The sequence below is a fragment of the Eulemur rufifrons genome, chromosome 12 (genome assembly GCF_041146395.1).
Source record: "Eulemur rufifrons isolate Redbay chromosome 12, OSU_ERuf_1, whole genome shotgun sequence".
Taxonomy (NCBI): domain Eukaryota; kingdom Metazoa; phylum Chordata; class Mammalia; order Primates; family Lemuridae; genus Eulemur; species Eulemur rufifrons.
In genome coordinates, this window is record NC_090994.1 from 26,928,748 (window position 1) to 26,943,386 (window position 14,639).

The 14,639-nt window shown below is 43.8% G+C and overlaps 1 protein-coding gene across 1 annotated transcript; it reads right to left on the minus strand.

Annotated features, from left to right (window-relative positions):
- Window positions 1-2,635: 2,635 nt before the first annotated feature.
- On the minus strand, window positions 2,636-6,204 carry LOC138393684 (conserved oligomeric Golgi complex subunit 5-like). The gene is given in 4 exon segments (XM_069485060.1): window positions 2,636-4,048; window positions 4,050-4,447; window positions 5,162-5,290; window positions 6,193-6,204. Coding segments are annotated over 4 exon segments (1,680 nt in total). The 3' UTR covers window positions 2,636-2,907.
- Between the last annotated feature and the right edge of the window lie 8,435 nt (window positions 6,205-14,639).

The window sequence follows — 14,639 nt, forward strand, 5'->3', positions numbered from 1 at the left end:
AAGCTCTTCAGCATACATCTTGTTACTGGCCAGTTACCTGGCCCGATGCATAGAGGGGTCTAGGAAACTATAGTGGATTCCCAGCTGATGAATCAAAGGATTTTTAAAGAAACAGGCTGAAAAATGTGGATCCTATTTCAGTCTAAGACTGAAATAGGATCCGCACTTTTCACCTGCCACACACATATCCACTTCCCCTGTCTGGGCATAATAAGTACAAACCGTCAGACTGACAGAGGGCCTGTCCCAACACCCACCCTGACCCCACACAAAATCGTCCCCTCCAGGGACTCATCCTTATGCTAACTGCCGAAGGTTGCTCTGCCTTATAATATAATGGAGAAAGGATGGTGCAATGATACTTAAAAGACTGGCTTCTTGCCAGACTCCTGTACCAAGTATTGACAACACCAAGCGAGCTAGCCATCAGTATAGGTTTGTCCGTGGCATCCATCTTGGGTTTAAGGAAGTGCAGATCAACCTTATCAAAATTATGGTAAAAGGTGCTGGAACGCTGACAAATAATAGCCATCGTAGTGGTTATTTCAAAAGATCTGTGGCATACTTCTTTGAACTAGCCAGTTAACTAGACCCACGCATAGAGGGCTCTAGAGAACCATGGTGGATTCCCAGCTGATGAAGCGGAGGATTCTTAATGGAACGGGGTTAAAAGTGGGGATCCTGTTTCAATCTCTGAAACAGGATCTGCACTTTTCACCTGCCACACACATGCCCACTTCTCCTCTCTGGGGATAATAAAAACAAACCAGCAAAATGACAGAGGGCCTGCGCTCCGCACCCCACACAAAAAAAAAGTCCCCTCAAGCTACTAATGATTATGCTAACTTGCAAAAGATTTCCTGCATTTTAAAGTAATGGAGAAAGGATGGTGGAATGATACTTAAAAGAATGGCCTCCTTCCAAGCTCCAGTAACAAGTATTGTCAAAACAAAGAGAGCTAGGCCTCAGCATAGTTTTCTCCGTGGAAGCCATCTTGGGTTTAAGGAGGCACAGAAGAAACTTATCACAATTTTGGAGATAGGTGTTGCAAACACTGGCAAATAACTCTCCACTTAGTGATTAATTCAAAAGCTCTGCGGATTATTTCTAGGAACTAGCCAGTTTCCTGATCCCATGCATTGAGGGGTCTAGAGAACCATGGTGGTTTCCCAGCTGATGTATCAAAGGATTTTAAAGGAACAGGGTGAAAATGGCGGATCCTGTTTGAGACTAAGACTGAAACAGGATCCGCACTGTTTACCTGCCACACACATGCCCACTTCTCCTCTCTGGGGATAATACAAACAAAGCACAGAACTGACAGAGGGCTTGCCCCACCAGCCCCCCAGACCCCACATAAAAACTTCCCCTCCAGTGACTCATTATTATGCTATTCAAGAAAGGTACTCTACTTTTTAAAATAATGGAGAAAGGATGGTGGAATGATACTTAAAAGAATGACTTCTTGTCAGTCTCCAGTAACAAGTATCAGCAACACCAAGTGAACTACAGCTCAACATATTTATGTCTGTGGCAGCCATCTTGGGATTAAGGAGGTACATAAAACGTTATCACAATTATGGGTAAACTTACTGCAAAAACGGGAAAATAATTCTAAACTTAGTGGTTAATTCAAAAGCTCTGCGGCATACTTCTTTGAACTAGCCAGTTAACTGGGCCCACGCATAGAGCGGTCTAGAGAACCATGGTGGATTCCCAGCTAAGGAAGCAAAGGATACTTAAAGGAACATGGTGAAAAGTGCGGATCCTGTTTCATTCTAAGACTGAAACAGGATCCGCACTTTTCACCTGCCACACACATGCCCACATCTCCTCTCTGGGGATAATAAAAACAAACCAGTGAACTGACAGAGGGCCTGCCCCCCACACGCACACTGACCCCACAAAAAAAAGTCCCTTCCAGCTACTAATTATAATGCTAACTTGCAGAAGTTTCCCTGCCTTTTAAAATAATGGAGAAAGGATGGTGGAATGCTACTTAAAAGGATGGCCTCCTTCCAGGCTCCAGTAACAAGTGTCGTGAAATCCAAGTGACCTAGGCCTCAGCATAGTTTTCTCCGTGGCAGCCATCTTGTGTTTAGGGAGGTATAGACAAACCTTATCACAATTATGGTGATATGTGCTGCAAAAACTGACAAATAATTCTACACGTAGTGTTTATTTCAAAATCTCTGTGGCATACAACTTGGTACTGGCCAAGTTGTATGTTTTTTTTTTTTTTTTTTGAGAAAGCCTTGCTTTATTTAAAGATTCAGTATGACATATTTAAACAAGAACATTTAACCCTACATCTTAATTTTGAATATGTTAGTGGTTCCCAAACTTTCGTTGCATATTGGAATCACTGTGGGGATTTAAAAAAAAAAAATACTGATGCCTGGCTCCCCCTCCCTCTCCCAGACAGGTTAATTACTATGGAGTGTAAGTCGAGCATCAGGATTTTTTTAAAACTCCCCTGGTGTTGTCAGTGTGCAGCCATATTTGGGAACCACTGAGCTCAGGAAAAGGGCAGCTTGGGAAAAACAGGCTACCTGTAACTTGTTCATATCCCTTTAGAAGCAATGGGGACTTTGTGTAGATGTACCCATAGTGGAACTTAGGTGATAAAGAAATTTTAGCCTTGTACAAAAGTCTGAAAGGAAAAAAAGAATCTCTCTGGAATAATCAGGTCCATGAATTTTAAAGGCTGTGATGATGAATCTTTTGACATTTTATGCTACTTAAAGTAGAAGTGCTAAAGAGGTAAATAAAGATCAACAGGAAATACAGAAAAATCCATTACATTCTGAAAATAGTAAATAGTTGCTGTCTAAATTTTAGAGTATGTGTTACTTAACTGCCGACTATGAATGGGTTAGCACGAAGTGGAGATTGGATTTCATATTGTTACTGAAGAGCAGACATAGCTTTTTGAAGCAGCTGAACCATTATGGGATAAACTGGTGCAAATTCTTTGCCTTCTCTACTTCTCACTGTCTGGACGTAAGCTTCCAGGTCTCCCCTGATGAGGAGGAGCCTGTCCTTTTCAGACGGATGGTCGTCCAGCCACTGAGAGAAGCGTGCGTGGGACCACTCTGCCTTCTGGAGCAGGGACTTCATCTCAGCAGGTGCTCTTGTGAACAAAAACTGAATGACGATGCTGAAAGGAATGATGTCCCCGAGTGTAGGACTATTGGCCACATTTTCACTTGTCTGGAAGAGCAGTGGTCTGAATGACCTCAGCATTCGATAGGACTTTCCTAAGTTGGAAACTCATCTGCAGAAGGGACCCACAGCCAACTGCATCTGTGCAAAATCAGCAGCAAGTCGCATTTTCCCACCTTCACCAAGAGGTCTGATGAGACTGGCGTGGCGGATAAAAAGTTCAATTGCTCTTTGGGCAATAGCTTCAGTGTTATCAAAGACAAAATCTAAGCATTCAAAGTGTTTAAAATAATCACTCATAACTCTGGCAATGAAACCTTGTAGCTCCTTCATGTACAGAGAACAAGGAACATCGAGCTTTCCTGAGCTGGATAGTGACCCAGAAAAATCTTCCTGATGCATGGTGATGATCATGGCCTCTATAGCATCTCCCACTGAAGTCAGTAAGGGTTGCACAGCATTTTCCATAAGAGCATGGATCCCCTTTAGGGCTGAAATTATAGTTTGCTCAGCTGCCGGTGGGAACGAGCTCTGACTGGAAACTACCTTTGTTACTGACTGGTGCAACTTGTACAGTGAATTCACTACTGCCACATTTCTTCTCTGTCCTTCAGTAAGAGGCCCAATCACCTGACTTGCATCTCCTTGTGTGGAAAGAAGCTGCTCTGATTTTACACCATATAACTGAATGGTCTTTGCCACGTTTTTTGACACAGCTAATGTGAGGTTTGCATCAACAGCAGCTACATTTAGTTCACTTGCTATAGTTTTAATGATACCATCAAGTTCATCACAGGAAGGAGAATTTAGACCACCAGGGGGAAACACCAAGTTGATAGGATCGAAGAGCCGGGATAAGGATTTTGACAGGTAAGCAGCCTCAGGGCTGCAGTGAGTCTTTCAAAGCCCTTTCTGGATCATAATCTGGCTTTTTTGGTATGAATATATCTTGTGTATCATCTTCCATGTGCTGTAGGTCAACAAAGAGGTCTGTAGTTCCACTTGCATTAAAATTCCCTTGGATATTTTGACTGTATTGTTGAAGACGCTTCCAGAAGTCATTATAGAGACGCAATAATTTAGGGTATTCTCCTTCACATGCCTGTTTCAAAAACGCAGAAGTGTTTATTGTCCCATGAAATTGAGAAGGAAGTGCCTCAGTAACTGAATTCCAAAACTTGTAGAAAATTTCAGGTTGTCCATCCTTAAGTATTTCTTCAATGAAACAAATATGAGAAACAGGGTCTCTCTTTTTGGCTAATACTTTTTGTAGATGTTGTACCTGTCCACAAACAGAGCAAATAAGATCCATAAGTTTCTCCATATTGGTCCAGAGGGAAGCACGAAATGCTGTAGTATTTCCTGGGGTTGGCATGGTAGATCGTCCAGGACCCCCTCTCACAGCTGACTGGGAAGCCTGAGTCAAAACTTTGATGTCTAACGCATTCTTGATATTTTCCTCTAAAGTAACACGATATCCATCCACAACACTGATAATAGTATCCTTCAAAATTCCAAGATTATGGAAAACCTGAAGAGCTGTTCCGACTTGAGTAGGATTCTGAATCTCCACACCTTGCTCCAGTAGGCGCTTAGCTTGATTTTCCACTTCAAGTCGAGCTCTTGCAATAAAAAGCAGATCATTTTCTATTACTTCTATTCCAGAAAGATCTATTCCTTGAGAAAGATAATCAAGTTCATTGAGACTCTGAGAAGCTTTTGTTATCTCTCTACTTCCTCCTTGTAGTTGTCCTTGGAGTCTCTTACAGAGTTACAAAATGCGAATAATTCTCCGAAGCAAATCACAGGCAACCTGAAGTCTTGCTAGTTGTGCAGTACAGGCTACTATTTTATTGTATGGCTCAAAAATTTTTGCTTTCATCCTATCAACAGCTCCCTGTAAAGCGCCAATTCTTGTCTGCATGATCTGAAAAACACCTTACAAAGACTCAATACCAGTTGCTTGTGCCAGTAAATCTTCATGTCTTGCAACAACCTGTAGGTGTAGTTCTTTATCCAACTGACTGATTCCTTGGGCAAGTTTTGCTGGTTGTTCAGCAATTACAGCTTGGTGAATAGATGGAGAAGTATAAGAGGGGTCTAGGGAACCATGGTGGATTCCCAGCTGATGAATCAAAGAATTTTTAAAGGAACAGGCTGAAAAGTGCGGATCCAGTTTCAGTCTAAGACTGAAACAGGATAAGAACTTTTCACCTGCCACACACATATCCACTTCCCCTGTAAGGGCATAATAAATACAAACTGCCAGACTGACAGAGCGCCTGTCCCCCAACCCACCCCAGACCCCACACAAAAACATCCCCTCCTGTGACTCTCCTTATGCTAACTGCCAAAAGTTGCTCTGCCTTTTAATATAAGGTGGAAAGGATGGTGCAAAGATAATTAAAAGACTGGATTGTTGTCAGACTCCCGTACCAAGTATTGGCAACACCAAGCCAGATAGCCCTCAGTATAGGTTTGTCTGTGGCAGCCATCTAGGGTTTAAGGAAGCCCAGATGAACCTTATCAAAATTATGGAAAAAGTGCTGGAAAAGCTGGCAAATAATTTCCATGGTAGTGGTTATTTAAAATGCTCAGCGGCATACTTCTTTTAACTAGCCAGTTAACTGGGCCCATGCTTAGTGGGGTGTAGAGAACCATGGTGGATTCCCACATGATGAAGCAAAGGATTCTTAAAGGAACAAGATGAAAAGTGCGAATCCTGTTTCAGTCTCTGAAACAGGATCCGCACTGTTTACCTGCCACACACATGCCCACTTCCCCTCTCTGGAAATAGTAAAAACAAACCACAGATCTGACAGAGGGCTTGCCCCACCCGCCCCTACACCCCACATAAAAACTTTCCCTCCAGCGACTCCTTGTTATTCTAACTACCGAAAGGTGCTCTGGCTTTTAAAATAGTGGAGAAAGGATGGTGGAATGATGCATAAAAGAATGTATTCTTGACAGTCTCCAGTACCAAGTATCGGCCACACCAAGTGAGCTAGGCCTCAGCACAGTTTTTACCATGACAGCCATCTCGAGATTAAGGAGGAAGAGATGAACCTTAATACATTTATGGTGAAAGGTGCTGCAAAACCTTGCAAATAATTCTCAACGTAGTGGTATTTCAAAAGCTCTGTGGAATACTTCTTGGAACCAGGCAGTTTTCTGGGCCCACGCATAGAGGGGTCTAGAGAACCATGGCGGATTCCCAGCTGATGAAGCAAAGGACTCTTAATGGAACGGGGTGAAAAGTGCGGATGCTGTTTCTGTCTAACACTGAAACAGGATCCGCACTTTCACCTGCCACACACATGCCCACTTCTCCTCTCAAGGGATAATAAAAACAAACCAGAGAACTGACAGAGGGCCTTCCCTTCCCCCACAAGGACCCCACAAAAAAAAAAACGTCCCCTTCAGCTACTAATTATTATGCCAACTTGCAAAATTTCTCTGCATTTTTAAATAATGGAGAAAGGATGGTGGAATGATACTTAGAAGAATGGCTTCTTGTCAGTCTCCACTAACAAAAATAGGCACCACCAAGTCAGCTACGCCTCAGCATAGTTATGACTGTGGCAGCCATCTTGGGTTTAAGGAGGCACATACAAACGTTATCAGAATTATGGTGAAAGGTGCTGAAAAACTGGCAAAGAATTCTCAACGTACTGGTTAATTCAAAAGCTCTCTGGCATACTTCTTGGAACAAGCCAATTACCTTTGCCCACGCAAAGAGGGGTCTAGAGAACCATGGTGGATTCCCAGGTGATGAATCAAAGGATTCTAAAAGGAACAGGCTGAAAAGTACGGATGCTGTTTCAGTCTAAGACTGTAACAGGATCCGCTCTTTTTGCCTGCAACACACAGGCCCACTTCTCCTCTCTAGGGATAACAAAAACAACCTATTGGATTGACCGATGGCCTGCTCCCACCCCAACCACCCCACACAAAAACGTCCCCTCCAGCGACTGATCCTGATGCTATCTGGCGAAAGGTCCTCTGCCTTTTAAAATAATGGAGATAGGATGATGGAATTATACCTAAAAGACTGGCTTATTGCCAGACTCCCATACCAAGTATTGGCAACAGCAAGTGACCTAGGCCTCAGCACACGTTTGTCCGTGGCAGCCATCTTGGGTTTAAGGAGGCAAAGATCAACCTTATCAAAATTATGGTGAAAAGTGCTGAAAAGCTGTCAAATAATTCTACATGGTAGTGGTTATTTCAAAACCTCTGCAGCATAATTGTTTGAACTGGCGAGTTAACTGGGCCCACACATAGAGCGGTACAGAGACCCATGGTGGATTACCAGCTGATGAAGCAAAGGATTCTTAAAGGAATGGGGTGAAAAGTGAGGGTCCTCTTTCAGTGTAAGACTGAAACGGGATCTGCACTTTTCACCTGCCACACACATGCCCACTTGTCCTCTCTGGGGAAAATAAAAACAAACGAGTGAACTGACAGAGGGCCTGCACCCCCACCCACACCGACACAACAACAAAAAAAGTCCCCTCCAGCTACTAATTATTATGCTAACTTGCAAAAGTTTCCCTGCATTTTAAAATAAAGGAGAAACGATGATGGAATGATACTTAAAAGAATGGCCTCCTTCCAGGCTCCAGTATCAAGTGTCGTGAAATCCAAGTGAGCTAGGCCTCAGCATAGTTTTCTACGTGGCAGCCATCTTGTGTTTAAGGAGGCACACACGACCCTTGTCACAATTATGGTGATATGTGCTGAAAATACTGGCAAATAATTCTACACGTAGTGTTTATTTCCAGAGCTCTGCCGCATACATCTTGGTACTGGCAAGATACCTGGGCCCATGCATAGAGGGGTCTATGGAACCATGGTGGATTCCCAGCCGATGATTCAAAGGATTTTTAAAGGAACAGGCTCAAAAGTGCGGATCGTGTTTCAGTCTAAGACTGAAACAGGTTCCGCACTTTTCACCTGCCACACACATATCCACTTCCCCTGTCTGGGCATAGTAAATACAAACCGCCGGACTGACAGAGGGCCTGTCCCCCACCCACCCCGACCCCACACAAAAACGTACCCTCTAGTGACTCATCCTTATGCTAAGTGCCGAAAGTTGCTCTGCCTTTTAATATAAGGGAGAAAGGATGGTGCAATGATAATTAAAAGACTGGATTCTTGTCAGACTCCCGTACCAAGTATTGGCAACACCAAGTCAGGTAGCCCTCAGTATAGGTTTGTCCGTGGCAGCCATCTAGGGTTTAAGGAAGCACAGATGAACGTTATCAAAATTATGGTAAAAGTGCTAGAAAAGCTGGCAAATAATTAACATGGTAGTGGTTATTTCAAAAGCTCTGCAGCATACTTCTTTCAACTAGCCAGTTAACAGGGCCCACGCATAGTGGAGTGTGGAGAACCATGGTGGATTCCTAGCTGATGAAGCAAAGGATTCTTAAAGGAATGGGATGAAAAGTGCGGATCCTGCTTCAGTCTCTGAAACAGAATCAGCACTTTTCACCTGCCACACACATGCTCACTTCTCCTCTCTGAGGATAATAAAAATAAACCACAGATCTGAGAGAGGGCTGGCCCCACCAGCCCCCCAGACCCCTAATAAAAAATTCCCCTCCAGCGACTCCTTGTTATTCTAACTCCCGAAAGGTGCTCTGGCTTTTAAAATAGTGGAGAAAGGATGGTGGAATGATACTTAAAAAAATGTATTCTTCCCAGTCTCCAGTGCAAACCATCAGCCACACGAAGTGAGCTAGGCCTCAGCATAGTTTTGTCCATGGCAGCCATCTGGAGATTAAGAGGAAGAGGCGAACATTATGACAATTATGGTGAAAGGTGCTGCAAAAACTGGCAAATTATTCTCAACGTAGTGGTTATTTCAAAACCTCTGTGGAATACTTCTTGCAACCAGGCAGTTTTCTGGGCCCACGCATAGTGGGGTCTAGAAAACCATGGTGGATTCCCAGCTTATGAAGCAAAGTATTCTTAATGGAACGGGGTGGGGGGGAAAGTGCGGATCCTGTTTCTGTCTAAGACTGAAACAGGATCCGCACTTTTCACCTGCCACACACATGCCCACTTCTCCTCTCTGGGGATAATAAAAAGAAACCAGCGAACTCACAGAGGGCATGCCACCCCCACCCACACTGACCCCACAAAAAAAAAAAGTCCCCTCCAGCTACTAATTATTATGCTAACTTGCAAAATTTCCCTGGATTTTTAAATAATGGAGAAAGGATGGTGGAATGATACTTAGAAGAATGGCTTCTTGTCAGTCTCCACTAACAAAAATAGGCCACACCAAGTCAGCTACGCTTCAGCATAGTTATGTCCGTGGCAGCCAACTTGATTTTAAGGAGGGACATACAAACGTTATCAAAATTAGGGTGAAACCTGCTGAAAAGCTGGCAAATAATTCTAAACGTTCTGGTTAATTCAAAAGCTCTGCGGCATACTTCTTGGAACAAGCCAGTTACCTGTGCCCACGCATAGAGGGGTCTCGAGAACCATGGTGGATTCCCAGGTGATGAATCAAAGGATTCTTAAAGGAACAGGCTGAAAAGTGCGGATCCTGTTTCAGTCTAAGACGGAAATAGGATCTGCACTTTTTGAGTGCAACACACAGGCCAACTTCTCCTCTCAAGGGATAAGAAAAACAATGCATCGGATTGACAGATGGTCTGCCCATGCCCCCGGCCACCCCACACACAAACGTCGATCCTTATGCCAGCGACTCATCCTTATGCTATCTGGCGAAAGATCCTTTGCCTTTTAAAATAATTGCGATAGGATGGTGAAATTGTACCTAAAAGACTGGCATATTGCCAGACTCCCATACAAAGTATTGGCAACAGCAAGTGACCTAGGCCTTAGCACACGTTTTTCCGCGGCAGCCATCTTGGGATTAAGGAGGCACAGACGAACCTTATCACAATTATGGTGATATGTGCTGCAAAAACTGGCAAATAAGTCTATCCGTAGTATTTAATTCAAAAGCTCTACGGCATATAACTTGGTACTGGTGAGTTTACTGGGCCCATGGATAGAGGGGTCTAGGGAACCATGGTGGATACCCAGGTGATAAATCAAAGGATTTTTAAAGAAACAGGCTGAAAAGTGCAGATCCTGTTTCATTCTAAGACTGAAACAGGATTCGCAATTTTCACCTGCCACACACATATTCACTTCCCCTGTTTGGGCATAATAAATACAAACCGCCGGACTGACAGAGGGCCTGTCCCCCAAACCACCCCGACCCCACAAAAAAAAAGTCCCCTCCAGCTACTAATTATTATGCTAACTTGCAAAATTTCCTTGCATCTTTAAATAATGGAGAAAGGAAGGGTGAATGATACTTAGAAGAATGGATTCTTGCCAGTCTCCACTAACAAAAATAGGCACCACCAAGTCAGCTCTGCGTCAGCATAGTTATGTCTGTGGCAGCCATCTTGGGTTTAAGGAGGCACATACAAACGTTATCAGAATTATGGTGAAACGTGCTGAAAACCTGGCAAATAATTTTCAACGTACTGGTTAATTTAAAAGCTCTGCGGCATACTTCTTGGAACGAGCCAGTTACCTCGTCCCACGCATAGATGGTTCTAGAGAACCATGGTGGATTCCCAGGTGATGAATTAAAGGATTCTTAATGGAACAGGCTGAAAAGTGCGGATCGAGACTGAAACAGTATATGCACTTTTTGCCTGCAACACACATGCACACTTCTCCTCTCTAGGGATAACAAAAACAACCTATTGGATTGACAGATGGCCTGCCCCCGCCCCCCATCACCCCACACAAAAACGTGCCCTCCAGGGACTCATCCTTATGCTATCTAGGTAAAGGTCCTCTGGCTTTTAAAGTAATGGAGATAGGATGGTCAACTTATACCTAAAGAATGGTTTATTGCCAGACACCCATACCAAGTATTGGCAACAGCAAGTGACCTAGGCCTCAGCACACGTTTGTCCGTGGCGGCCATTGGGTTTAAGGAGGCACAGATGAACCTTATCACAATTATTGTGAAAGGTGCTGCAAAAGCTGTCAAATAATTCTCATGGTGGTGGTTATTTCAAGCGCTCTGCGACATAATTCTTTGAACTAGCCTCTACACTGGGCCAAAGCATAGAGCATTCTAGAGACCCATGGTGGATTCCCAGCTGATGAAGCAAATGATTCTTAAAGGAACGGGGTGAAAAGTGCAGGTCCCATTTCTGTGTGAGACAGAAACGGGGTCAGCACTTTTGACCTGCCAGACACATGCCCACTTCTCCTCTCTAAGGAAAATAAACACAAACTAGCGAACTGACGGATGGCCTGCACCTTCCACACACACCGACACCACAAAAAAAACGTACCCTCCAGCTACTAATTATTATGCTAACTTGCAAAAGTCCCCTGCATTTTAAAATAATGGAGTAAGAATGGTGGAATGATACTTAAAAGAATGGCCTTCTTGCAGGCTCCAGTAACAAGTGTCGTGAAATCGAAGTGACCTAGGCCTCAGCATAGTTTTATCCGTGGCAGCCATCTTGTGTTTAAGGAGGCACAGACGAACGTTATGACAATTATGGTGATTTGTGCTGAAAAACTGGCAAATAATGCTACACGTAGTGTTTATTTCAAAAGCTCTGCAGCATACATCTTGGTACTGGCCAGGTACCTGTGCCCACGCATAGAGGGGTCTATGGAACCATGGTGGATTCCTAACTGATCAATCAACGGATTTTAAAGGAATAGGCTGAAAAGTGCGGATCCTGTTTCAGTAAGACTGAAACAGGTTCCGCAATTTTCACCTGCCACACACATATCCACTTCCCCTGTCTGGGCATAATAAATACAAACCGCCGGACTGACAGAGGGCCTGTCCCCCAAACCACCCCGACCCCACACAAAAACGTCTCCTCCAGTGACTCATCCTTATGTTAACTGCCGAAAGTTGCTCTGCCTTTTAATATAAGGGAGAAAGGATGGTGCAATGATAATTTAAAGCCTGGATTCTTGTCAGACTCCCGTAGCAAGTATTGGCAACACCAAGCGAGATAGCCCTCAGTATAGGTTTGTCCGTGGCAGGCATCTATGGTTTAAGGAACACAGATGAACCTTATCAAAATTATGGTAAAAGTGCTAGAAAAGCTGGCAAATAATTTCCATGGTAGTGGTTATTTCAAAAGCGCTGTGGCATACTTCTTGGAGCTAGCAAGTTAAGTGGGCCCACGCATAGTGGGGTGTAGAGAACCATGGTGGATTCCCAGCTGATGAAGCAAAGGAATCTTAAAGGAACAGGATGAAAAGGGCGGATCCTTTTTCAGTCTCTGAAACAGGATCCGCACTTTTCACATGCCACACACATGCCCACTTCTCCTCTCTGGGGATAATAAAAACAAACCACAGAACTGACAGAGGGCTTGCCCCACCAGCCCCCCAGACCCCACATAAAAACTTCCCCTCCAGTGACTCCTTGTTATTCTAACTGCAGAAACGTGCTTTGGCTTTTAAAATAGTGGAGAAATGATGGTGGAATAATACTTAAAAGAATGTAATCCTGCCAGTCTCCAGTACCAAGAATTGGCCACACTAAGTGAGCTAGGCTTCAGCATAGTTTTGTCCATGGCAGCCATCTCGAGATTAAGGAGGAAGAGTCGAATCTTATGACAGTTATAGTGAAAGGTGCTGCAAAAACTGGCAAATAGTTCTCAATATAGTGGTTATTTCAAAATTTCTGTGGAATACTTCATGGTAACACGCAGTTTTCTGGGCCTAAGCATAGAGTGGCCTACAAAACCATGGTGTATTCCCAGCTGTTGAAGTAAAGGATTCTTAATGGAATGGGGTGAAATGTGCGGATTCTGTTTCTGTCTAAGACTGAAACAGGATCCGCACTTTTCACCTGCCACACACATGCCCACTTCTCCTCTCTGGGGATAATAAAAACAAACCAGCGAACTGACAGAGGGCCTGCCCTCCCCAACCCACACCGAACCCACCAAAAAAAAAAAATGTCCCCTCCAGCTACTAATTATCATGTTAACTTTCAAAATGTTCTCTGCATTTTTAAATAATGGAGAAAGGATGGTGGAATGATACTTAGAAGAATAGCTTCTTGTCCGTCTCCACTAACAAAAATAGGAAACACCAAGTCAGCTACACCTCAGCATAGTTATTTCCGTAGCAGCCATCTTGGGTTTAAGGAGGCATAGGTGAACCTTATAACAATTATGGTGATAGGTGCTGCAAAAACTGGCAAATAATTCTCAACGTAGTGGTTATTTCAAAAGTTCTGTGAAATAGTTCTTGGAACCAGGCAGTTTTCTGGGCTCATGCAAAGAGGGGTCTAGACAACCATGGTGGATTCTCAGCTGATGAAGCAAAGGATTCTTAAAGGAACGGGGTGAAAAGTGGGGATCCTGTTTCAGTACCTGAAAGAGGATTCGCAATTTTTCTCTGCCACACACATACCCACTTCTCCTCTCTGGGGATAATAAAAACAAACCTGCAAACTGACAAAGGGCCCAACCCTGCCACCCACAACGACCCCACCAAAAAAAACGTCTCCTCCAGATATTAAATATTATGCTAACTTGCAAAATTTCCCTGCATTTTTAAACAATGGAGAAAGGATGGTGTAATGATACTTAGAAGAATGCCTTCTTGTCAGTCTCCACTAACAAAAATAGGCAAAACCAAGTCAGCTACGCCTCAGCATAGTAATGTCCGTGGCAGCCATATTGGGTTTATGGAGGCACATACAAACGTTATTACAGTTATGGTGAAACGTGGTGAAAACGTGGCAAATAATTCTCAACGAACTGGTTAATTTAAAAGCTCTGCAGCATTCTTCTTGGAACAAGCCAGTTATCTGTGCCCACGCAGAGAGGGATCTGGAGAACAATGGTGGATTTCCAGGTGATGAATCAATGGATTCTTAAAGGAACAGGCTGAAAAGTGCGGACCTGTTTCTGTCTAAGACTGAAACGGCATCCGCACTTTTTGTCTGCAACACACATGCCCACTTCTCCTCTCCAGGGATAACAAAAATAACCCATCAGATTGACAGATGGCCTGCCCTCGCCCCCGCCACCCCACACAAAACATCCCCTCCAGAGACTCATCCTTATGCTATCTGGCGAAAGGTCCTCTGCCTTTTAAAATAATGGAGATAGGATTGTGTAATTATACCTAACAGACGGGCTTATTGCCAGACTGCCATACCAAGTATTGGCAACACCAAGTGACCTAGGCCTCAGCACACGTTTCTCCGTGGCAGCAATCTTGGGTTTAAGGAGGCACAGATGAACTTTGTCGCAATTATGGTGAAAGGTGCTGCAAAAGCTGTCACATAATTCTCATGCCAGTGGTCATTTCAAAAGCTCTGCGGCATAACTCTTTGAACTAGCCAGTTAACTGAGCCCACGCATAGAGCGGTCTAGAGACCCATGGTGGATTCCCAGCTGATGAAGCAAAACATTCTTAAAGGAACA